Genomic DNA, 21,722 nt, shown 5'->3' with positions numbered 1-21,722 from the left:
GAACAGGGAGGACAAGGAGACAAGGAGAACGACAAGATAACATAAGATAAATTCAACTTCAACTTCAACGCATATTCACGAAGGGGCGAAGGTGAATTTCCTGATTTATGGAGATGGAGTTACTCTAACACTCTAACCCAATCTTTCCCCAAGTGCTCAGCCATCTCTTCTACCAAGCACCGTCCAAACGCCACCGTGTGCGCTACAGGTGCACACATGCCCAATTCTATCGGCCACGCAAATCGTTCGGGATGATTATCTATATCCACTTTGCGCGCCGACCCCAGATTATCTCCGGGCGCAGGCAGGGCCTCGTCGTTCAGTTCGGAAGTTATAGCATACTCAAACGTCCGGGGGAAGAACGTCCGTAATAAACGGAGAGATAAGTGGTGCCGGGAGGTCAAGAGGTGTTGTTGCGCTTTGGAAGAGGATGAAGTGCTGGTGTTGATTAACGGTAAGAGATCCGGAGGGAAAGAGTAGGAACCGGAACCGGAAGTGTGGGCGGATTCGGGTGAATGGCCTGAAGATGAATGAGAGCGCGCAGCCGGTGAAGGTGAGGGTTGAGGATGAGAGTGTGAATTTGAATGGGAATGCGATTGAGAAGAAGGTGGACCTGCTGGGATGTTGGTATTTGGAGGCGAGGCGGAATTGCGTGTACTGGATTGGGAATGCGGAGAAACACCATTGTTATTACTGTGATGGTGGGGATTGGCGGAGGATGAGGAAGAAGCTTGTAATTCACGACCACGCTTATTGAGATGCGCCAGATGTTCAGCAGTCAAGTGATAGCCTATCACAGCTTCGATGAGGTGCCTGCCATCACAAATACCCTTCAAATCAGCAAATTGCACAAGAGGGGAATCGGACTAAGGTATGCAAATCAGATTGGAATCATGCTCACATCAAGCCAACCATAGCTTGAGCCATCTCCCGCCTGCCTTCTTCCTCTTCCGGGGCTTTACGCATCTCCGACTCCCACGCCTTCTTGACGAATTCCCTCAGCGGCGCGGATTCGTTGTACGGCGTGATCCTCACTCGGCCCATATGTTGCTCATCGCAGAAATAAGCGTACAGCCAGAGGAGCACCGCGTCGGTCAGCGAGAGTAATCCCTTGAGAGGATCTTTCGGCAGTCGAGAAGTATATTTCGGATGGGCGGATGGTACTCTTTGATATGCGTCTCCGTGTCGTTTCAATAAGAGCGCTCTATCTCGATACCTAGGAGCGAACAGTTTATCAGCACTGTGCTTTCGACGTTGAATGACCTGTTGAAGCTGCATCTGCACGTGCGTGAGGCCGTAGTTAGTAGGGAATGAGACTCACATAGCCGCTGTACTCCGCCATTTATCCTTGGACCAAGTCTCTTTCCCCTCTTCTTCTGTAACCTCGTTGCGCAATGCACTGCCACCGAGCTTCTTACTTGTCAAAGCGGGACTAGAAGAAGGCTGACCAAGACCGGCAGGCGTCAAGCTTCGCCCTCCGCTTTGTGTCTGGCTCATGGCTGAAGACCGTCGGATGAGATCTGGTTTACTGCTCTCTGTTCTTGGCTTCTTCCTTGGTTGTTCAGGAGAAGACATGGAAAGACCCAATCCTAGGCCGATTCCTATACCTCCGGAACCTGATGAAGGCTCATCGGATGAAGAAGAAGAGGAAGCGGATGAGGAATCGGTACTTCTTTTCCTCTTGTTTCGTTTCAAGGATGATCGAGCGTAGTCACCGAAGGTACGTGTCGGTGAGCCAGCCGATGTTGCACTTGAAGAGACCGGCGAGGCCGATGGAGTGGGTAAGAAAGTCGGCGGGAGAATCTCGGGCAGAGGAGCGGGTAAGGAAGATAATATCTGGAAGATCGTTCATGCTCAGCATCGACTAGGTGATAACATGTTAAGGGGAAAGGGGGATGTGAACTTGTCGATGAGAGCCGATATATGGTGTGGTATACTCACGTTCAATATCGCTTGAGCAGCTTCACTCCGCGGTACATCCTTCTTAACTTCGCTCCTTAATCCACTTGAACTCCTCTCCATATTACCTAATCGCGGTGTAGGGGCCGACCCGGCTCCCCCGAGAGAGGGGGACATGGTACTTGCCTTGAGGCTGGAATCGAGTCGGGAGGTAGAGGACGACCGCGCATGGTTGGGATACGAGGAAGAGGCAGTCTGCGGTTTAGGCGGTAAGGCGGGAGAACTCGGTCGTGAGCCCAGCGTACTTCTAGGTACGTAAGATGGGGACGGGGCGTGAGTTGTCATTCGGATTGCCGTTGTCGACATTGTGAACAACGTCGGACTTTAGAAAGATGGGTGCAGTAGAGATGTAATGAGTATTTGGTCGCTAGGATGCGATCGTTTCCGTAGATAGTAGATGGTCAATGAGAGTGATGGCTTCCAAATGCTGCTGGCGAGAAGACGACACGGGGAAGGTAGACCTAGGTGATGATCCAGTCGGTGATCGGTCAGTCGGAGTTGGAATTTCCTTCCTCCTTTTCTGTGCTTTTCTTTTCTTTTCCTTTCGTCTCCTCTCCTTTGCTCCTTTGCGCCTGCCCGGTTGATTTCGAAATCCCAATTGCCAAATACCCAATGATCAGAGGGTGAGTAACTCTCGTCTGTGATATGAGGTGAGTCCAGTGTAATAATAGTAAAGCGTGTTGCTGAGAGTGCTATATCATGGAGAAGGCGTTGAATGTCGACTGTCGGATATGAACGAGAAAGTGTGACAACGTTTCAAGTGGGGATCTGTCTGTCTGATCAAGTATTCGTTTAATCCTGATGAGAGGATGATGTCTGAGTGATTTAAGGGTAGGTACATGTATAGCTATAGCTATAGCTATATAGCTGTGTATCTTAGACTGGTTGAGGAGCGCTTCTCAGCTAAAAGCCGTGCATTTACGAGTGTGTTGATGGGAACTGGAAAGATCGGTCCGGCGATTATCCTCCTTTGGGGTTTGGGCGTACTTGACTTGGAATCGTGGTTCAGCTTTATGGATACACTCCGAGGTATCGTCTGTTGTCTGTCATCGATGGAGTAGGTATGCAGTACAAAGAGGAATGAGAAGGTTGTAGGTTGTAGGTTGTAGGTTGTAGGTTGTAGGTTGTAGGTTGTAGGTTGTAGGTTGTAGGTTGTAGGTTGTAGGTTGTAGGTTGTAGGCTTTAGGTTCTAGGTTTCCGGGAAGAGATACGTCGTACAATTACAACGGTTGTCTCAGGGTGTCTTGGCTTTCTTGACGGATTGATTGATTGATTTGAATTAAATCGGGTGAGAGAGCGATGGTTGGCGTGTTTTGTTATTGTTGTTGCTGTTGTTCTTGTTGTTATTGTCGGTATCGCGAATGACGATGATGATGATGGCGATACAGTATAGTATCTCTGATCGTGATTACAATCACTCGATTGACCGCGAGAGTGACAGCGACAGGGACAGCCAAAGGAAGGGGAGGGAGATCGTAATTCAGGCGGATAAGGTGTTTCGGACTTGGTCGTGAGCGTGAAATTGCGAGGGCGTGACGGAGATCAATTGATTAGTTATAATCAATCACTAGACACTTGAGTCCTTTGAAGTATAGTATGTTGTACTGAAACCATACTCCGTATAGCAGACTCATCAAGCTCAAGATGGTAGTGATGCATGCATGTATGGGCAGAAGCAGCTACCGATTACTGGTATCTGCATCGCTCTCGAAAAAAGCCCCCTTCGGATCATAACCGGCCGGCCGTCTTATTAATATACTTCCCATCGCACATGACTAATCGCTCTGTACTCTCTGTACCTATACTTACGCCTCCTCTCTCCTCTACACCCATTCCTCGTGGTGAATCCCTTGATCCCTTGATCCCTATTTTTATCAGGAGAGGAGGGAGATCCTCAAGGCTCCTGTAAAAAATGTTTTGGATTACGTTTCTTTTCCTTGAAAGCCTCAGACGAACAAGAAGAGGAAGAGAACCAGCAGACCAAGAAGGAGAGATTCCTGACCCGTGACAGCAAAGCAAAGAAAAATATGGGTTCACCCTGAATTTTTACTGATCGGAGTGTTGCAGCTAACTTAGGGCACTTGCGCCCAATAAGCGGATTAAGTAATTCCTTTTCTACTCGTGTCCTTCAAATCTCTAGGTCTTCGGCTTTTCTGGCCCAGCAGTAGTAGTGTAGTATTTCGGCGGTATGCATGCGTTTAGTGGCGGTGCCTCGCACAGTTACCAATACCAATACCATACAAGCGGAACGGAATTTTACCAAATCTGAGCCTGCGCTTGGGAGGTATTTTTGGTTTAGTAAGATAGCTTAAGTCTGATATGGATATGGATATGCACTCGATAAATTGGAGTTGAGTTCTTTTCAGACTCTCATGCATAATACAACACGATACGACAAGCTTCTTCCCGCTCAATCTACCTACATCTCACCATCTCCCCGTTGCATCGGATAGTCATAGTCAATGGTAAAATACCCATCCTAATTCTGACCGTTTGAGGGTGATCGGAAATAGATTGGGGATTAATATGATAATTTATTCCTCCGATCGGTGACTTGCTCTTGCTTCATGTTGAAATGGTCAGATGAGACATACACGCCTCGATTAATTGAATTATGCACCGTCATCTACATATGTCCTTTGTCGATCACTGTTGATCATGTATATCTATGATCTGTCAGTCTGCAGGACGGCTGCTCGTCCACTAGAGACTGTGTGCTAGTAGGAAGACCGGAGGTGTGGATAGAGAGACATGAAACCTGAAAGTGGTCATAACTTGCGTTGAAGTGAGGTCGCTTGCCCCTTTAAGATATTTCCAGCTGTTTCAGCTCTATCACGTAACCCTGGATCCTGAAGCCTGGTGCATGTAGATACGTAAATACGGGGCAGCTGGTAGCTGGCGAAAATCAGTCCGAACAAATCCGTGCACCACCTTGCCGCTGGTTGTCTTTGGGATAAATAAGAAAATTAGGAAATGCAAATAATCGAATAAAAACAATCAGTGAAAGCTCAAACGCGTGTTTTCAGCGTGAGTTGATCCTGTATGAGTGACGTACTGATTTTAGCGTGGTTTTATTTGTTTTTGTCCTTGGTGTATGGTATATGGTATGGTCGGATGCTTTACCCGGTAAAGTACGATCCATCAAAATTAGGTTATGCCATGGTCTCGTCCTTTTGGCAGTGGTGGAGAAAATCTTTTGCTGCATGTCACTATCTGTTATCTCCTCCATCATCATCATCATCCATCCATCCATCTTGCTCATCGAACATACATGAGATAAGAGAATTATCTTCGATCTTCACGCTAAACTCCTTGTATCTTGTTGTCCCAATACATCCGTTGCCGCCATCAAACAATTTTCAGACGTATCTGTACCTCGATATCAGAGTCGGTTCTTTGTTTACGAGGAAACACCCGCCAAAGGCATTGCGTGACTTGAAACCGAAGATACATAACATACACCCCCTTCATAGAGTTTACCTTGCCTCGACGCATCCTTTCACCTTCCACCGTCCACCGTCCAGCGTCTACCTTTCGCGAGCTGATCATCTACAGCAAGGGAGTGCGGAGGTAACAGAAAGAGCAGGAATATAAAGCAGGTGAATAATACTTTGAATTCGTGAGTAACACAATGACCCCAGCGTCTCTTGATTTTGAACCATCCTGCAAACTCTACTAGATTCTTGCCGCCGTCATTAGCTAATTTTAATAAGCAGGCTCGCATATCCACCCGAATCGCTCTGCATCACGCCTAAGCACCAGCACCGATCTACATCACCCAGCATGTCGCAACCCATCGCAATCACATTCCACTTCCCGCGTACATCCTCCTCTTCAGCATCATCCGCCGCCAATCACGCTACCGGCCCATCATCACGTACCTTGTCAAAGCGAAAGAGAAAGATAGCTACCAACAACCGCATCCTCGCTTCATCATACATCACTATCGACAAAGCTAAACCTCCTCACCCATCCAAACTCACTCCTGCTCAGCCTAACGCCGCTTCTCCACCGGGTACATCTGCATCCACTTCGTCATCCTCGGGATCGACATCAGCATCAACGATCAACAACTTATCGACGGGATCAAAACGACGTAAAGGTCCCGTATACCTCCCTCCTCCTGACGTCAGACTCGCGTCACTCACTCCCCTGCTCAGACCCATCGTCTCAAGATGCACCATCTCATCCACCTCAACCGTAGAGGAGGCATCAGTAGTTCATGCCTCACCAAGTAGGAAACGATCCAAGAAATCGACTCCTGTACCCAACATCAACGCCCCATCAACGTTACACCCATACTCCAAATCAAGTGATCTGTCCAACACGCGTTCGAGCGTCCCTTCGCCCAGGGAGATAGCGAGGAACAAGAAGTTAGAGGAGGAGAAAGCGGCGTTGAAAAAGCAGAATGCAGCTGTAGCACGTGCCAATGCTATTGCAAAGCGGAGATCAAATAGGAAACCGGGGAGGGGCGGAAAATCACAATCGCGTAGAAGCTCTTTTGAAGCTACCACCACAGCTGGGGCAGGCGCATCAAAACCTTCTAGTCCAGAAGAGAAGAATGCAGTCCCAGTCCCAGACCCAGTCCCAGCGCTGATACCGGCCATAACGACGCAAGCCGCGTCGGAAGATGGATCACCGTTAATGGGCGCAAGAGCGACGGGAATGAAACGAACGAGGAGTCAAGGTGTCTTACCTATCTCGACGAGCCTGTCTAATTCGATAAATGGCTCGCCTGTGATTGGGAGTCCGCTCAAAGAGGTCATGAGTAGAGATCAGGATGAGGAAGGTGAAGGTGAAGGTAATCCTAAAAAACGATCTAAATTATCTGATTCGATGAATGGTGATGCAAGAGGGGAAGGGGAAAGTGACAAGAGAAGGGCGGGAAGAAGAGCCAACACACATTCACCGACTAGTAATACCTTTGCCTTACCTGATGATGAGCGATTGACACAGACTGTACCTCTTCCCCATGGGAAGGTCTTGCCCCGGTCGAAAGTCAGCCCGATAGAAGGTGGTGTAGGATTGAGAAGGTCGGTGTCGAATACCGTACCGACGTATGGACGGTCCGGCAGTGTAGCGTCGGTAGGAAGTAATACGAGTGAGAATGGGAGGATTAAGAGGGAGACTCAGCTGCCGGAGAGATTGAGGGATTATGAGATGAAAGCCGTTGTATGAGAATGAGTGTGAGTGAGATTGTCGTCTTTTTCCTTTTTCTAAGTAGGATAGTTTAAACGGTCGGGCTGATTGTTTTGGTAGACAGTGGGCCAGAGAGAATATATCGATTACCCATTCCTGTCCTTGATAATCTTGTTCATATTCCTATCTATCAACCAAATCGCGAATCATGCTTAATCAGTGCACACCCTCTTCACAATTCCGTACATATCACCCAATCCATCATTTGAGCATCTACAACGTACTGCCCATCTATATTTGTCATTTTCCTGTACTTGTCTGTGATCTGCGATATCCGATATATATATATATATATACGCATATAAACCTGGCTACTTGTTGATACCTGACTAGAATGTATTATCTTCTTTGATGTTCGTGCTCATTTGTCTGTCAGAAGATTCCTTTGATGACGTACTCGATTTGATTGCCGAGTCGGTCATCTCCTACTTTCTTAGTGGTGGTGCCACAAAGGAGAGTGTCAGTTGGACGCGTGTTCTTTCTTTTTCTTTTGTGCTTCTTGACTCTGAATCAGTGCCACAGCACGTGCCAGGGACATAAACAAGTGATTTTACCCTGAATTCCTGAAATACGCGGTGGTCTGTGGTTCTATGGTGTGTGGCAAATATTCAACCCGTTGTATGTGACTGACTTTACTTTTGACTTTTCAACTTGTTGGAACCCTGATTCATCATCCATATCCATATTCGTATTCACTCATTCAACTAACATAAACTCAAAACATTACTCCCATACTCCCATCGTCATTATCATCAAACAACCATACACGACCACCTTGATGGAGAAAGAATAGGCGAAGAATGATCAGGTTGAAATAGGATTCAGCATCAACAAGAGAGGACTTCTCTACCCTACCCTTCCAAGGGAAGAAGGAAGAGAGGAAGACGCGTTTACCTTCAACGTCAAACGTCAAACATCAAACATCGACTTGTCAACCGACTTTACTTTCGAATTGAATAGGATTGGATTGACATCCTCCATCCATTCATTCATTCATTGCATTCTTACGGATCGATACGCGAAGCCGTCAATTTCACCACATTCACACTATTCCCCTTTCACTTGCATCTTTCCCACGAGCCAGTCCGCATCTTATAATATTCCATAATCGACAAGCAACAAGCCTCGCACTTCAATCGTTCCTTCACCGTTTCAATACCAATCGTCAACAACACAACAGACTCCTACATCCTCCAATAACAACTTTGTAACTTGTTTACTTCGACAATAGCAGTAGGCGCCATACTCTTGATTGCGCAACAATGACGGCGAGAACGACTAATCACAATGGGCCTGTGCTGCAATCTGCCGCATCATCATCATCAGCCTCGACATCCAACTTTAGAGTACCGAAAGCGAAAGGATTGAATAGACCGACCACTTGGTTCAGCAATACCTCATTCGGTAAATCCTCGTCCTCATCAACCTCATCTTCCTCCTCTTCTTCCTCTGCTGGCGGAGGATCTTCTACCGGCTCGAACGTGACTGCACGAGCGAACGGAGGTAGTCCTATGGCAAATCCTTTCGCAGTATCTTCCACTTCTGCCTTCAAATCACCCTTTCCATCTTCGAAGGGGAAACACAAGCTTTCGCCTTCGCCTTCGCCATCTAACAAGCAGGACGACGACTTCGTCATGATCTCTCCTGTTAGACCGACTTATGGACTGGGTGTCAACCTGCATCCACATCAATTGGGTGGCGGATCTGGTTATTCGCCCTCTGCTTCACCCTCCCGATTGGCTTATTCACAGAACGACTCGTCCAACTCATCGTCCTCGCCTTTGGAGGAAAGCCCGACACCCGCTTGTGGCATGGCCAGTGCGACTGCACGGCTGAAATTGGTGGATGATGAGTCGCCTATCAGGAGAGTACCGGGACAGAGTAGAAGTTTAGCTAGATTATCGAAGGGAAAGGAAGATCCCAGGAGTGTGTTCTTGTCTACGGAGAAAGAGACGGTTGAGATGAGAGATCAGTCCAGTCCGCTGAAATACACATCGAACCATTTGATGGCCAACCAAACGGAAGATGAGGATGATGATTCTCCTTTCTTACCTCCAACACCAGTCATGAGCAATGGTCTACCCGCCCCGCCACCACAACCACTCTTCCCACCCATCCGCACCTCCCAATCTCAAGATGGGACTTCCTCTGGAACCTTGTTCTCCAGCAACAGCCATAGCCATATTCAGAAGAGCGATTCATCGAGAATACCAAGATTGTCTACTTCCCATCCGCTCAGAGCGCGCGCAGGTACCGATGCAGAACGACCAACATTGGGTTCGATCACGAAGAAGGCGATCTCGCTAGATCAGATACCGACTAGTAGTGGGAGTGACAGAGATGAGTTGTTTGGCAGTAATTCGCATATACATGTGAAGAAGACTCGACCTGCTTCTACATTCGGACCGTCCGGCATGTCAGGCTTGCCTTCGTCCTCGTCCTCAAATGGCAGAGCGCATAAAAGAATCAACTCGGGGGAAGGTATACCCAATGCGGCAAATAGTGCTTCGTTGTCTAGATCATTCGGTGCGAAATCATTAGCTTTGTCACTTACACCGAATCTTGGTCCATTGCCGGATTTCAGCTACTCCAATTCGTCGCTCTCATCCTTGTCGACAGCCAACCTAACACCGCCCGCATCCGCTTTCTCTCCTGCCGAACCACCGATCTTCGAAGATGTCAAACCGCTTCAAGAGGCCTTTGAGCAACCGCACAATACGGTCAGCAGGAAATTCAAGCCTCGTGATTCCGGCGTGTCAATGGGACCTGAGGTAGATGAAGAGATACGACCTAAACCGAAACTCATGATGCCCCCGCCGTCAGTGATGAAGCCGACTGCGTCTGGTCGACCACGTCGTCCCGCGATGCTAAAGAGGACTTCTTCGATGGGAGACGAAAGATCTTCCTCGATGGATATTGAAACGCCAGGTGTGGGACCAATGATGAACAGCGGATGGCCAGGCAAACAACCCAACGCATTCGACTTTTTGGGTGAGAGTGGTGTGGCTTTGGGATTAGGCCAGAATGGAGCGAATAATGAGAAATTGTCGATGCCTGATACACCGGTCAAGAAGAACGCTTTTACTCATTCGAATTCAAGCAATCCACGAGGTATTGGACATTCCACTTCTCAACCTACCCTGGGCTCATCCGGCTTCGATGACGATATGTCCACCGGAGCTCCCCTGGAAGAATCAACAAAATCCAATATCCCAAAGAGTACTCGACCGTCCTTCATGCCTCCACCGTCGACCAAGAAGTTGCCGCCGCCCTCGGTAATGAAGAAACGACCTGGATCCGGTGTGCCTCAGCTCACGCTCACAATGTCTTCCTCGCCTGAATGGGCGACGCCGATGGACACAGACGATGCGGCCTCAAGCCCTACAGTGAGGATAGGAGGAAGCGCCGCCCAAGTTTCGGCTCAAGCTCAAGGCCTGAAACCTCTCACCCTTGGTGCATCATCTGGAACTGGGAAAGTCAACAGGATTGGTTTGCTGCGAAGATTGAGTAACGGTGTGTCTTCGGAAAGTGAGGATGACGGGACTCCGACTAAGGATGGAGGCGATCGAGCTACGCTGGCCGGTGAGTTGGGTCGGTCCTGCCAGAGCAGCAAGACAGATGCTGACAATCGACTTCGCGCAGCTGCTCGATCGAGTCTGATCACACCGACTCCAAGCCCAAAGACAATCGCTCCAGCTACATTAACGTCAACACAGCACCCCAGACCCCCGCCTTCAGCAATGAAGAACATCTCAACCACTGGCTCGGGGATCATGCCCAGATTGTCTTTACCTGCGTTACCACCTTCTAAGCCCCATCATCATCGTACTTTACATCACAGGCAGTCCCACCCCGCGACATCGACGGCTCAGCCGGAAGAAGAGGATCTGTTCGAAAGGAAGTTTATCACCCTTGAAGTCCTTGGCAAAGGGGCATTCTCGACTGTTGTCAAGGTTCAAGATCGTCATGGTGAAGCGCTATGGGCAGTCAAGAAAGCCAGAGGGGTATTTGATGGTATCAAAGATCGATTAAGGCATCTCGAAGAAGTGGATATCCTCCGACACTTGAGCAAGACCCCTTGTTCGCATGTGATCAAGTTCGAAGATGCGTGGGAACAGAATCGACAACTGTTCATCCAGACGGAATTGTGTTTGGGTTCCTTGGCTTTCTTCCTTGAAGAATATGGAAGAGTAGTGGAACGATTAGATGAAGGACGAGTATGGAAGATCATCAGGGAATTGAGTGATGGTATCAACCATATCCACTCCAACGGTGTCATTCACTTTGATATTAAACCTGCCAATATCCTCATCTCGTCGACTGGGTCTCTGAAAATTGGAGATTTTGGCTTGGCGACTCGATACCCCCGAATTTCACCTTCTGAGATTTTCGAAGGGTCTGGTCTTGGTCCAGGAAATACCTCGATCACGACGCTCGGAAAAGGATACGGGGAGAAATTGGAAAGAGAGGGTGATAGGGTTTATATGCCTCCTGAGATGCTCCGAGGAGTATTTGTCATGGCTGCTGATATTTTCTCGTGAGTGATCGAGTCGACAATCTGATACGTTTCACTTCTATGAGATAGAGACAATACTGACTGAAGAGGTTTGAATTTGTAGATTCGGGTTGGTGATTTTGGAAGTATCGACGAATATCTGTGTACCAGATGGAGGATTACCATGGCAAGCCCTCCGATCAGATGATTTCTCGGTAGTCGACTTGACACCTCTCTCCCCGGCTTTGACGGACCTGATCACGAATTGTATGAAGTCTGTTCCTGAAGCTAGACCGTCGATCCAGCAGATCACCCAGCACCCGATTGTGAGACGAGCCAAAGCGAAATCGGATAAACCGGCTTTGGCACCTGAAGATAAGAATTGGTTAGTTGATGTTTTAGCTGGAGGATTTGCTGTGGCTGCGGCTGCGGCTGCGTCGGCGAGTGCGAATGCGAGTGAGCTTCATGATTCGAGTACGGCGGGAGAAGATATCGAGATGATGGAGGGATAGTATGTTTCTATTTTGAACCTTACGTTGGAATAATGTGAATTCTAAAGGCATAAGCATGGCATTGCGGTAGGGCAGGATGAAAAGGAATCAGGGGTTTTGTTGTACATATCGATATTTTGGATAGAGTTGTATTTATTTTATTTCTACTTGATACTCTTTACTCTTTGATGGTCCCCGCTTATTTTGGCAGTGGGGGGGTCTTGGACCATACTCGAGCGGCTCTGATTTTGTCTAGTTTAATATTACTTTGAGTTTGATTTTGATTTTGATTTATATACACTTTTTTTCTTCTTGTGAATACTTACGCTTGAAGCGGTTCCTTTGTTGTAGTCGTACCATATTGGATAGTGGTAACGCAATGTAGTAACGAAGTATCCAGAGTATACGGAGGCACTGAATCGTGATGAATGCATGAATGACCATGACACTATGAATGTAACAGGATCAACACGATAGGATGAGATGAAATCACTCGCGTAGCAAGTATGTGATTCTGAATGCCGAGATTCGATCTCGGATAAATAGGATAGGATAGAGAGATTTCGACGTACTCGTAAAGATCGATCGTCATCTGGAATTATTGAATTATTGGAATTCATAGACAACAATCCATGATTTGCTGCATATCGCAGAAGTATCGACTCCACAGTCGTCTTTCAGATTTAACACGTGAGTGAGCGAATGAGTGAGTGAGTAAGTGAATACACGAACGAAGAACTGCGCCTCGGAGAATGGTGAAAATATCAATACCGACTCTACCGAAAGCCCCGCTCTTACCTCGATCCGGCTTATCGATCTTACCTATCCCCGAGGCGGCCTCTTACTTGGCGAGATTCCTGGAGAATGGGAAGGGGCAGACGGTGATGCTTACTGGAGCGGGGGTGAGCGTGGATAGTGGGATCAGGGCGTATAGGGGGGAAAAGGGGACTTATTCGAATCCGAATTATAAGTGAGTAGTGAGTTTGGGTCTTGGGTCTTGGATCTTGGGTCTCGATCTCGACCTCGGGCTTGGGTCTTGGGTCTTGGATCCGTGACACTGTCATTCGTCATGCAAAATGAGGATGTGAGATTATGGGATTGTGGGATTGATCTCGGCCTTGGGTCTTGGGTGAGGGTCTGGTTCATGGGTGAGGATTTGGCTTTGTGACATTGTGGTTCAAGATGAGGATGTGACATTGTGAGATTACGAGGATACGAGATTATGAGACTGTGGGCATCAGAATATATGAATGGTCGCGGTCATTCCTGGTCTTCCTTATCTGCCGGATTCTTCTTCTGCCGGTGATTAGTGGAATGGCGATGGGAGAGTGAGAAGAGCTAAATGTCCGTGGGGACTGATAGACCGATATTATATCATGAATTAGTCGAGGATAGCGATAGAGGGGATATGTTTAGGTGAGTACAAATTCAGCCGCTCACTAGAAAGGTCTCGGAGTTAAGACTAGCTCGCTGACGACGGCGATATAGGCGGCGATGTAAGTCTGAGCGGGAAGAAGAGAGATCAAGTCTCGGAGCAACAAGCTGACGATTCGATGCGCCGTACAACCAAAGACTGGGCAAGATCTTTCCTCGGTGTGAGTGTCCTCTATCATACAGAACGAAGGGTGATATCCCTTCGCGCACCCAAGAAAGATCGCTTATAGAGGATGACCACGCTCAGTACCCACCTGTTCGAGATGCGCAGCCGAATCCGACGCATATCTATATAGCGGCATTGCAGCATCTTGGACTAGCTCCGAAATTGATCACCCAGAATGTGCGTTCATTCGGATGTGATCTAACGCGTCTTCCTGCAACCTTGACAACACGTTCACTATCGCTTGGATCCATCGGATCGACTGTGTGAGGGGTCCTTTCCGCTGATATGTTATCGCAGGTAGACAACCTACATCGCAAAGCATACTCTCTAATATCGCCAAATTATGACAAATCATCGATATTGGAATTACACGGCACGCTCGCCAAAGTACATTGTCTGAAACATCGCCATGAACAGACGAGGGATGTGTACCAGGAGGATATAGCTAGGATGAACCCCGTTTGGGATGAAGAGTCCAAGGAAGCTGAACGGACAGGACAGTGAGCATCAGTCTACGCTGGCGCGGTCCGCGTCGGAAAAGGGGGAGAAGCTCAGCTAATATGGGAATTGCAATCCGTCAGACGACCGAGAACGAACCCTGATGGTGATGTTGAGCTGCACGGAGTGGATTACCGGTCGTTCAGTGTGCCGCCTTGTAGGATATGTGAGAGGGAAAAGCTGAAGAGCTCGATGGTAAGTCGTTATGATAGCCCTGCATCGTCATCGAGGGGGGAGATCCCATTGACTGAGAATGTCGGTTCAGGTCAAACCGAACGTTGTATTCTTTGTGAGTTTTAGTCTTCTGAAAACATAGCAGTCTACCTTATTGTTAATGATGGCATGCCGATACAGGGAGAAACGATAACTGCAGAAGTGCGAGACGCATCGTGAGTCCTCTAGGTCCTCATGTAATAATACACGATATCACAAGCTTACATTAGCTGTTCCTGCAGACTCGACCTGATAGCAAACTCCTCATCCCTCTTGATTCTCGGCACATCCCTAGCGACGTACTCAGCATACCGTCTAGTCAAATTAGCTGTCGAGCACAAGAAGCCGATACTGATGATCACCACTGGCCCGACTCGGGCGGATCCTTTCATGGGAAACGGACTGGATAAGATGGACAGAGTCGCAGGAGATGTTTTGGGCAAGTATTTGGACGAGGCTGTGAAGTGAGTCCTCCCATCATACTGGCTTGTGCGCCACTAGGGTGATACTGTCGTCGATACGGCTTGCTGATTCAATCGTTTTTTTTTATATATCAGGACGAGCACGGGTCAAGAAGTGGAAGACGTGAAACGATACTTACATACAGGTGTAGTCAAGCGCCCGCCAGCAGTAGAAGGGCCTAGAGCTGAAGGATAGAGCACAAATTGCATCGGAACTGAAGCATATCATATCACATACATCGCAATGCATCGCAATGCATCGCATGGAAAAGGAGAACAAGAGTCTGATTATCGCGTGGTGCCATTGTGGACCACTTGACTTCCAGATGACAGGATGAAGCAAGAACGGGAAGAAGAAACTGGCAAGTAGTGGCACTGGCCTAGGCATTGAGCGCGCAATTTTGCATTTTACCCATCTATATAGTCTATCACCATCTATAAAATCTATTCTGACGAGCTGCTAATTCAGGTCACCAGTACCTAGCGATTCTCTTTTCGCTCTTATTCTCCGTCTGCCTAATATCTGTTATTGGTGGAACTAGCTAAACCAACTCTGACGCCGTTCGAATAATCGTAAATGCTGTACCAATTCTTCAAGAAGGCGTCCCCGACAATAGCCAGATTATCCGGGAACCCATCTGCCACAGCCAAGACAGCCCCCACACACATACTTGATCCCGAGCCTGTTCTGCCGAGGTTGAAATCGACCGTATTCATATTGAAGTTCTTGTTGCCCAGTCCCAGCGAGATGGTCAAGCTGGATCTGCAAGGGTATTGGTAGAACCCTTGGCCGTATTGGTCGGCTCGGGTCGCGCCTGGGATCTGGGCGTAGAAGGAGTCTGCGATGTTGGTGGGCACGTATATCAGGGTGGTTCCTGTGTCGACGGCCTGTGTATCATATACAGTACAGTGGAGTTATCAGCTTATGTGTTTATGAGACTTGTTATCTTCACAGATACTGTGGATCGGGAGCTCAAGGGTGAAAGTGAAAATAAAAATCTGACTCACCCCGATGAGAGACTGACTCAAAGCATTCGATCTTCCGCCATTAGTACTGAACGAAGTCATACTGACACTCCAGTACGTCTGCGAAATCACCGGGACCCAACTGATGCCGCCCTGGAATTTACTGCTATCGTAGCACCCTATACAGAGCTGACTACCTTGTGCTTGTCTTCGCGTCAGGTGAAAACCGAACAAGGGGGCATTAACGGCTTTGTTGTTGATTAGATTCTCGAAGTAGGTCGATTTCCCGCTAGAAGAGATAGACGAGAAAGCCATTCCCATAACGCCGGAATTGGGGTTTCCCTGGAAATCGCTGGATTCGTCGGAGACAGCTCCGAAGTATTGTCCTTGAACCAAGGTGTTGGCGACACCCACGTTCTCCTGCGCAAGTTGACCGGAGACGGAGCCGGAGCCGTATTGCACGGCGAACGATTGCGAAGTGGAGCGGTAGGAGGAGGATCGGGAAGAATCGAATTGCCCGGATTGACAATTACCACATCCGACCGGGAACTACGGGCGACGCACAGAAACAATATAGAACTGTCAGTCTGCAGTCATACAGATGCGATGCAGAGACAGTGTTCGTTCGGAAAAGGCTGAAGTGACAAAAATCGGGACTCCCGTACTCACCCATAAATCGGCTGAACCGGTATCGAAGTCAACGCTGAGACTCTGCGCGGGCGTGCCAATGATGATATTCCCGTAATACAGCACATCCATGGAGCCCTGGATGTAATCTGTTAGAGGTACGACGGGGCTCGAAGATCCTCTTTTGCGTTTGACCGTGCTGCCTCGAATTTGGAAGTCGCCGAGATTGCCCAAGTCAGCTTCGACCCAATTGGTAGGCAACGAAGCGAAAGGGCTCTCCGCAAATGTCGGCGTGCTTGTTGCACCAGCTGTTCTCGTGGCAATACTAGAGGTTGAGACCCCGGTCAAGGAAGAAGAAGTGGAGATCGTGCCAGTAGGTCGATTTGCGACGGACGAAGACGTGTGAGAGCCTATCAAGGGGGCAAGTAACGGTGCGTGGTTATATGCGAAATTGAAGACACCGATGTTATCTACTGGCGCCGAGAACTGAGCAATGGGCGGTAAGTCGACGACTGGGCCGGAGTCAGAGGCGGACTTGCTATTTGCTGCTGATGCTGGTGGTGAAGCCGATGGTAATGAGTTTGGCGCGATGATCGTTGCTCCTGCAGTAAAGGTTTTGGCGGATGCTGAGGGCGATGTGGAGGATGATAGTAAAGTACCTGAGCTTAGACCTAGAGAAGCAGCAGGAGTGGGTATACCTGTTGAGCTTCCTTTGGTGATGGTCGATGTCGTGCTTGTGATGGTGCTTTGCGTGTTCTGAGCGGACGTAGAGATGGAGATGGACTGAGCGGCTTGGATGGGTAATCCCGCCGCAGGCTGCTGGAAGGTGATATCTGCTTCGGCCACTTGGACACCATGGAGATATTGCGCAGCTTTGGAGTACTTGTTCTTAACTGCTCGCTGTTCTTTCTGGACCAATTGGGCAGCTTGCTGGTCGAAGATGGGTATCGAGTCATCGGCCCGGGCTGATAAGATTGGATGGTACAACAGAGGGGATCGGTGAGTAATGGGCACGACGGTGCCTCTGATAGAGGGGGCGCTTGCGGCCTCGGAAGGTTTGATAGGCGAGGCGAAGGTGGATGGGAGTAAGGCGAGAGCGAGGAGGATCTGATAATATGTTGAAGGGTGCATAGTGGCTGATGCTTAGTGGTGATTGAGCAAAGTTTTCAACGTTGTCTGATTTCTATATCTGATAATTCTGATCGAGTGGTGAAGCTTGTACCGATATCGATGACTTAGCTCTCCTGGCCCCCGATATATATATAGATAACAGGACACCTTCGAGCTTGAAGGCTAGAGCAGTATGTGACACTCTTCGACAGAATCGCGGCGAATGAACCGTGACAGAATTTATGGGGACAGCGTCATCAGGCGGTGATGCAATGACGCCAAGTGGTTAGCGTGATATATCAGTTTGATCAGCTCCTCGTAATCCTGTCCACGCCCTGCTTGCTCGACCTCCGGCTTCAGCATCGCGAATGGCATTAGCTGCATCAGGCAATATACTTTGGCCTTATCTTATCGCTTCCGGAAGATGCAGTCGGTATTGTAATTTCGGACCCTGGATTCCTCATGTCGGAAACGGCTTGACTCCGCGATGGACGATATCGGGCATCCGCCTTCGGGGCTGGTCAGTATCGCAATGTCGTCCGTGGTTTCGGAGATCCGCAATAGCGTGAAGGGCCTGAAAGAGGTGTCGATTGGAGGACGGCTACGAGAAGTCAGTCCAGATCGTAATAGTGGTCCATTCGTGCTCGATTAGGAAGGGAAACTGCCAAAAGTGGAGGTAGACGCATCACAACAATACATAGGGTGGAACATAGATGAGAATAACAGTCAATGCAAGTCTCGAATGGGATATACGTGCAAGTCAGTAATCGTCTAAGCAGGATCGATACGTTATTGTTTTGTTGAGCTACAGGTCGATGAGACTTTGACAGATGAGTGAATTTATCGGTTGTTCTGGTTATTGAGCTAAACAGGGGATTGAATGAGTCAAAATCGCTCTGGCGCAGAGGTGAGAAACACTCACGATTCTTAGGATATTCAGGAATAAGCCTATTAGGTCAATGTAAAGTTGAAGCGCTCCTAAGATGGCTTCGTCGACTGATAATCTCTTCATGATCTGCTGAGTGTCGTAAAGCACGTAACCCGCAAATAGGAGGGTGGAGAAGCATGCGATGCCGAGATCGACATTCGCGTTGAAGGGGAGGAAGACTTGAACGAGTGATGCGGCGAGCAGTCCCCAAATGCCGACGAAGAGGAAAGGCACGAAGGAGGAGAAGTCGTACTGTCCCGATTTGTCAGCTTGGCGAGGTTCGAGGCTGGGGAAAAGGGCGGATACGTACTTTGGTTTGGAAAGTGAACAATGTGAGGCCTGCGAATACCCCCAACGTGAGGAAGAGGGCTTGAAGGACCTGTATTGCAGTCAGCAAGAAGGCTCATACTAGTGAAGGTCTATGATGAGTTCGCTGGTGACTTACGATTCGACCCTCGACCATGCTAGTAACGAATCCAACTGACATAGCTTCGAACAAGGTGAAAATACCGAGTAAAATCAGGTTCGCAGGGTGATGGTGTCGTTTCCAGTAGACCAAGAAAAGGGATACCATACTTCCGACCAAGGGAATCCAGATAATCCAGCTGTTCTGCTTGGTGAAATCGGACACGGCGGGGTATGACATCCCAAGAGAAACGACCGAAGTCAGGAGTAGTTGGACGAAGAGGATCGAGTAGACTTTTCGGATGAACGCTAATCTGATCTCGGTGTCGCAGTCAATGACGTTGACACCTACCTTGAAGTCGTCTGGCAAGTCATCGGGAGACCCTTCATCCATCCATGCGTTTCTACCTAATCCACTCTGGGCGGAAGTACCAGCTTGAGCGGCGGCCAACAAGGGTTGACTAGCTTCGGCATCGTTCGGTGTTGCGCCGTATGACTTCTTAGCTGGAAGTGGGGCTGCTTGAGGATTGTCGGTGTATCTTGGCGGCGATGACATCTTGTATAGGGCACTGATCCGTGAATTATGATGACGACTATGTAGATGCGGATGAACGAGAGATGCGAAAATTGTATTCGAACGGAATGGATGTGAATCGATGCGTCAGTGTGACAGAGTGGCAAACGGCTTGTTTGATTACCGAGCCACTGCAATGAACTATATAAAGAACCAAGACTTTTCTTCGGTCAGGTCTCTGTCGTATAGGTGGTCAGTACGTTACATTGTGGTGAAGCTACAATTCTGTGGAGACAGCTGTTCGAGTCAGCTCAGGGACATTTCTTTTTGCCCTGGGCGTCACTCTGCCGCTTCGGAAGAACTGTATAATTCAGGCTGAATTAGGTGTGTTTTCGCCACCGAGGAGAGATTGCGCCACCCCTTTGTTGCTGGACTGGCAGATAACGTCTATCAAGCATCCTTCGTCCTTCTCTCGCATTCTCAACATACACACTTTTACGTCACTGTCTACACACATTACAAGAAGATATCTTCTCCAACCTACTCCGCCCAAGGCAGACCAAATTGCGCAAATACCTCTCAGAGGATCCCCTTTTGGCAAGACGCCCGACCGAACAAAGATTATATAGCCTATCATGAGTCCTCAACCCAAGAGCATCACCATCAATCGAAATCTACGCCCCGCGTGAGTCTATCCCTTATGTGCATCGTATTGACCGACCCGCGAGCTGACCACAAGTGCTGAATTCAGCGGCGGACTGGGAAACGCTGGCGCAGGGGCTTCATCAACATCTCCCTTACTCTTCTCCACTCGGCATCTTCACGACATCGATAATCCCTACAACGCGCCTCTGGCTATCGCCAGAGCGGGCGGGACAGGCGGTCAGGTCTACGTGTATGCTGATGAGGCAGGTTGCGGAGACCACTCGTCCTACGCTTCTTTCGCTGGCGGGGGCCGGCAGTGGGTTTGAAGAAGGCAGGAGGAGAACACTTCCTGTGAGTATAAGTCTGTGCGCTGACTGTTCCCCGCGGGCCCGACAGCTCACAGCACGGCGTTCGGCTCATAGGGTGATGACGATACCGACAGTGAAGTCGATATTGACAACGCCAGCGAGTCGTCAGAGAATACGAGAGACTCTCTGATGTCCTACCTGCACCACCCTTCCTCTCAACAATCGTCCTCAACTTCGTCTTCTGCCCACGCTCCACACCGGGGTTCTGGCTATATGTCGGGCCCGCTCACACCACCATCATCTTTCACTCAATCAGTCGACATACCTCAGCAACCTACCACGCAAGCACACCATTCATTCTCTCTTCCCTTAACGCCCATCTCAGCTTCCTCCATGACCGAAACCTCGTCACCATCTCCCCTTAAAGCTCAAGGAAAGCCTATTCAGAAGACGGTATTACCTACTAAGCAAGAACGTGAGGTGATCTCCTTGATCTCCTCGATATTCCCTTCCCATTTCCAAAGCATCTCCAGCCTTTCATCCACCTTGGAGATCGTCACACCACCTTCGAACATCCTCAAAGGTTTCGTGGTGGATCACACGCACCGAACGGTGTTCATCCATTTGCCTCCCCGATCAATCTCCTCAAACCCCAACCAACGTCCAGAAACGCTCTCCCCCAATTTCTCCCAAGTACTCCGACCGCACGATCCGTTGTTATCGATCTCTCCGCCTACATCGGCCAATTTGTCATCCTCCCCAATCTCGATGTCGAATATGACGCCGTTCGGTTTAGATATCAAGGAGTCTCTGACCGCCTTATTGGATCTATCGGCAGACGCCCTGGAGGCTAGTAATCTAGTACTGGTCCTGGATAGGGATGAGAATGACCAAGAGAGTCTGGGCGAGCTACTGCATTCCCTCATGTATGTAGGTGGACAAGTCTTGAAATCGCCTGCGAAATCTTTGAATAGTTGGGAATGGGATATAAGGAGATGGGTGTTGGTGGGGATGGACTTGTAATTATATTTTATTACCTCCGTACTCCTGCCGCTCTCACCAGCCCCCAGAAGTGAGGTGTATCGTGGCCTGTAGCTCGGCATCGGGCGTGGTATTGTGATTTTAGTTAGATATTTTGATTAGTAGAAAGTTGTACAGTAGATGATTCAGTCAAATCAATATGAACAAAAAATGAACAGTCGCAAGGGATCCTGCCGATCATGCGGCCAGAGAGTGATGCTACGCAAGAAGAGCTCATCTCGGATCTGGCGCAGGGTGATACGTGACGCTGATGCATTGATGG

The 21,722-nt window shown here is 48.8% G+C and overlaps 7 protein-coding genes across 7 annotated transcripts; 4 read left to right on the top strand and 3 right to left on the bottom strand.

Moving 5' to 3' along the window:
* Nucleotides 1–119: 119 nt before the first annotated feature.
* On the bottom strand, nucleotides 120–2,265 carry I303_107463 (uncharacterized protein; the record flags this gene model as incomplete). Its single annotated transcript, XM_018410143.1, has 4 exons — nucleotides 120–813; nucleotides 902–1,216; nucleotides 1,322–1,836; nucleotides 1,942–2,265. The coding sequence occupies 4 exons, from the start codon at nucleotides 2,263–2,265 to the stop codon at nucleotides 120–122; spliced, it is 1,848 nt and encodes a 615-aa protein (XP_018261146.1).
* A 3,477-nt stretch (nucleotides 2,266–5,742) lies between these two features.
* On the top strand, nucleotides 5,743–7,137 carry I303_107462 (uncharacterized protein; the record flags this gene model as incomplete). The annotated part of the gene is made up of 1 exon (XM_018410142.1): nucleotides 5,743–7,137. One exon carries the CDS (start codon nucleotides 5,743–5,745, stop codon nucleotides 7,135–7,137), a length of 1,395 nt encoding a protein of 464 aa, XP_018261145.1.
* A 1,283-nt stretch (nucleotides 7,138–8,420) lies between these two features.
* On the top strand, nucleotides 8,421–12,165 carry I303_107461 (uncharacterized protein; the record flags this gene model as incomplete). The annotated part of the gene is made up of 3 exons (XM_018410141.1): nucleotides 8,421–10,740; nucleotides 10,801–11,695; nucleotides 11,778–12,165. 3 exons carry the CDS (start codon nucleotides 8,421–8,423, stop codon nucleotides 12,163–12,165), a joined length of 3,603 nt encoding a protein of 1,200 aa, XP_018261144.1.
* Nucleotides 12,166–12,896: 731 nt separating this feature from the next.
* Nucleotides 12,897–15,112, top strand: I303_107460 (uncharacterized protein; the record flags this gene model as incomplete). Its single annotated transcript, XM_018410140.1, has 11 exons — nucleotides 12,897–13,114; nucleotides 13,507–13,560; nucleotides 13,633–13,640; nucleotides 13,717–13,739; nucleotides 13,826–13,921; nucleotides 14,042–14,244; nucleotides 14,326–14,437; nucleotides 14,508–14,531; nucleotides 14,597–14,631; nucleotides 14,698–14,919; nucleotides 15,013–15,112. 11 exons carry the CDS (start codon nucleotides 12,897–12,899, stop codon nucleotides 15,110–15,112), a joined length of 1,095 nt encoding a protein of 364 aa, XP_018261143.1.
* A 320-nt stretch (nucleotides 15,113–15,432) lies between these two features.
* I303_107459 (uncharacterized protein) lies at nucleotides 15,433–17,640 on the bottom strand (the record flags this gene model as incomplete). Its single annotated transcript, XM_018410139.1, has 3 exons — nucleotides 15,433–15,804; nucleotides 15,925–16,431; nucleotides 16,552–17,640. The coding sequence occupies 3 exons, from the start codon at nucleotides 17,638–17,640 to the stop codon at nucleotides 15,433–15,435; spliced, it is 1,968 nt and encodes a 655-aa protein (XP_018261142.1).
* An 819-nt stretch (nucleotides 17,641–18,459) lies between these two features.
* On the bottom strand, nucleotides 18,460–19,508 carry I303_107458 (uncharacterized protein; the record flags this gene model as incomplete). Its single annotated transcript, XM_018410138.1, has 4 exons — nucleotides 18,460–18,483; nucleotides 18,542–18,799; nucleotides 18,858–18,926; nucleotides 18,993–19,508. The coding sequence occupies 4 exons, from the start codon at nucleotides 19,506–19,508 to the stop codon at nucleotides 18,460–18,462; spliced, it is 867 nt and encodes a 288-aa protein (XP_018261141.1).
* A 593-nt stretch (nucleotides 19,509–20,101) lies between these two features.
* I303_107457 (uncharacterized protein) lies at nucleotides 20,102–21,442 on the top strand (the record flags this gene model as incomplete). The annotated part of the gene is made up of 3 exons (XM_018410137.1): nucleotides 20,102–20,151; nucleotides 20,218–20,427; nucleotides 20,554–21,442. The coding sequence occupies 3 exons, from the start codon at nucleotides 20,102–20,104 to the stop codon at nucleotides 21,440–21,442; spliced, it is 1,149 nt and encodes a 382-aa protein (XP_018261140.1).
* Between the last annotated feature and the right edge of the window lie 280 nt (nucleotides 21,443–21,722).

The sequence above is a fragment of the Kwoniella dejecticola genome, chromosome 9 (assembly GCF_000512565.2).
Source record: "Kwoniella dejecticola CBS 10117 chromosome 9, complete sequence".
NCBI classification, from domain to species: domain Eukaryota; kingdom Fungi; phylum Basidiomycota; class Tremellomycetes; order Tremellales; family Cryptococcaceae; genus Kwoniella; species Kwoniella dejecticola.
Note: the sequence above shows the minus strand (reverse complement) of the source record. Positions and strands in the feature narration are given on the sequence as shown.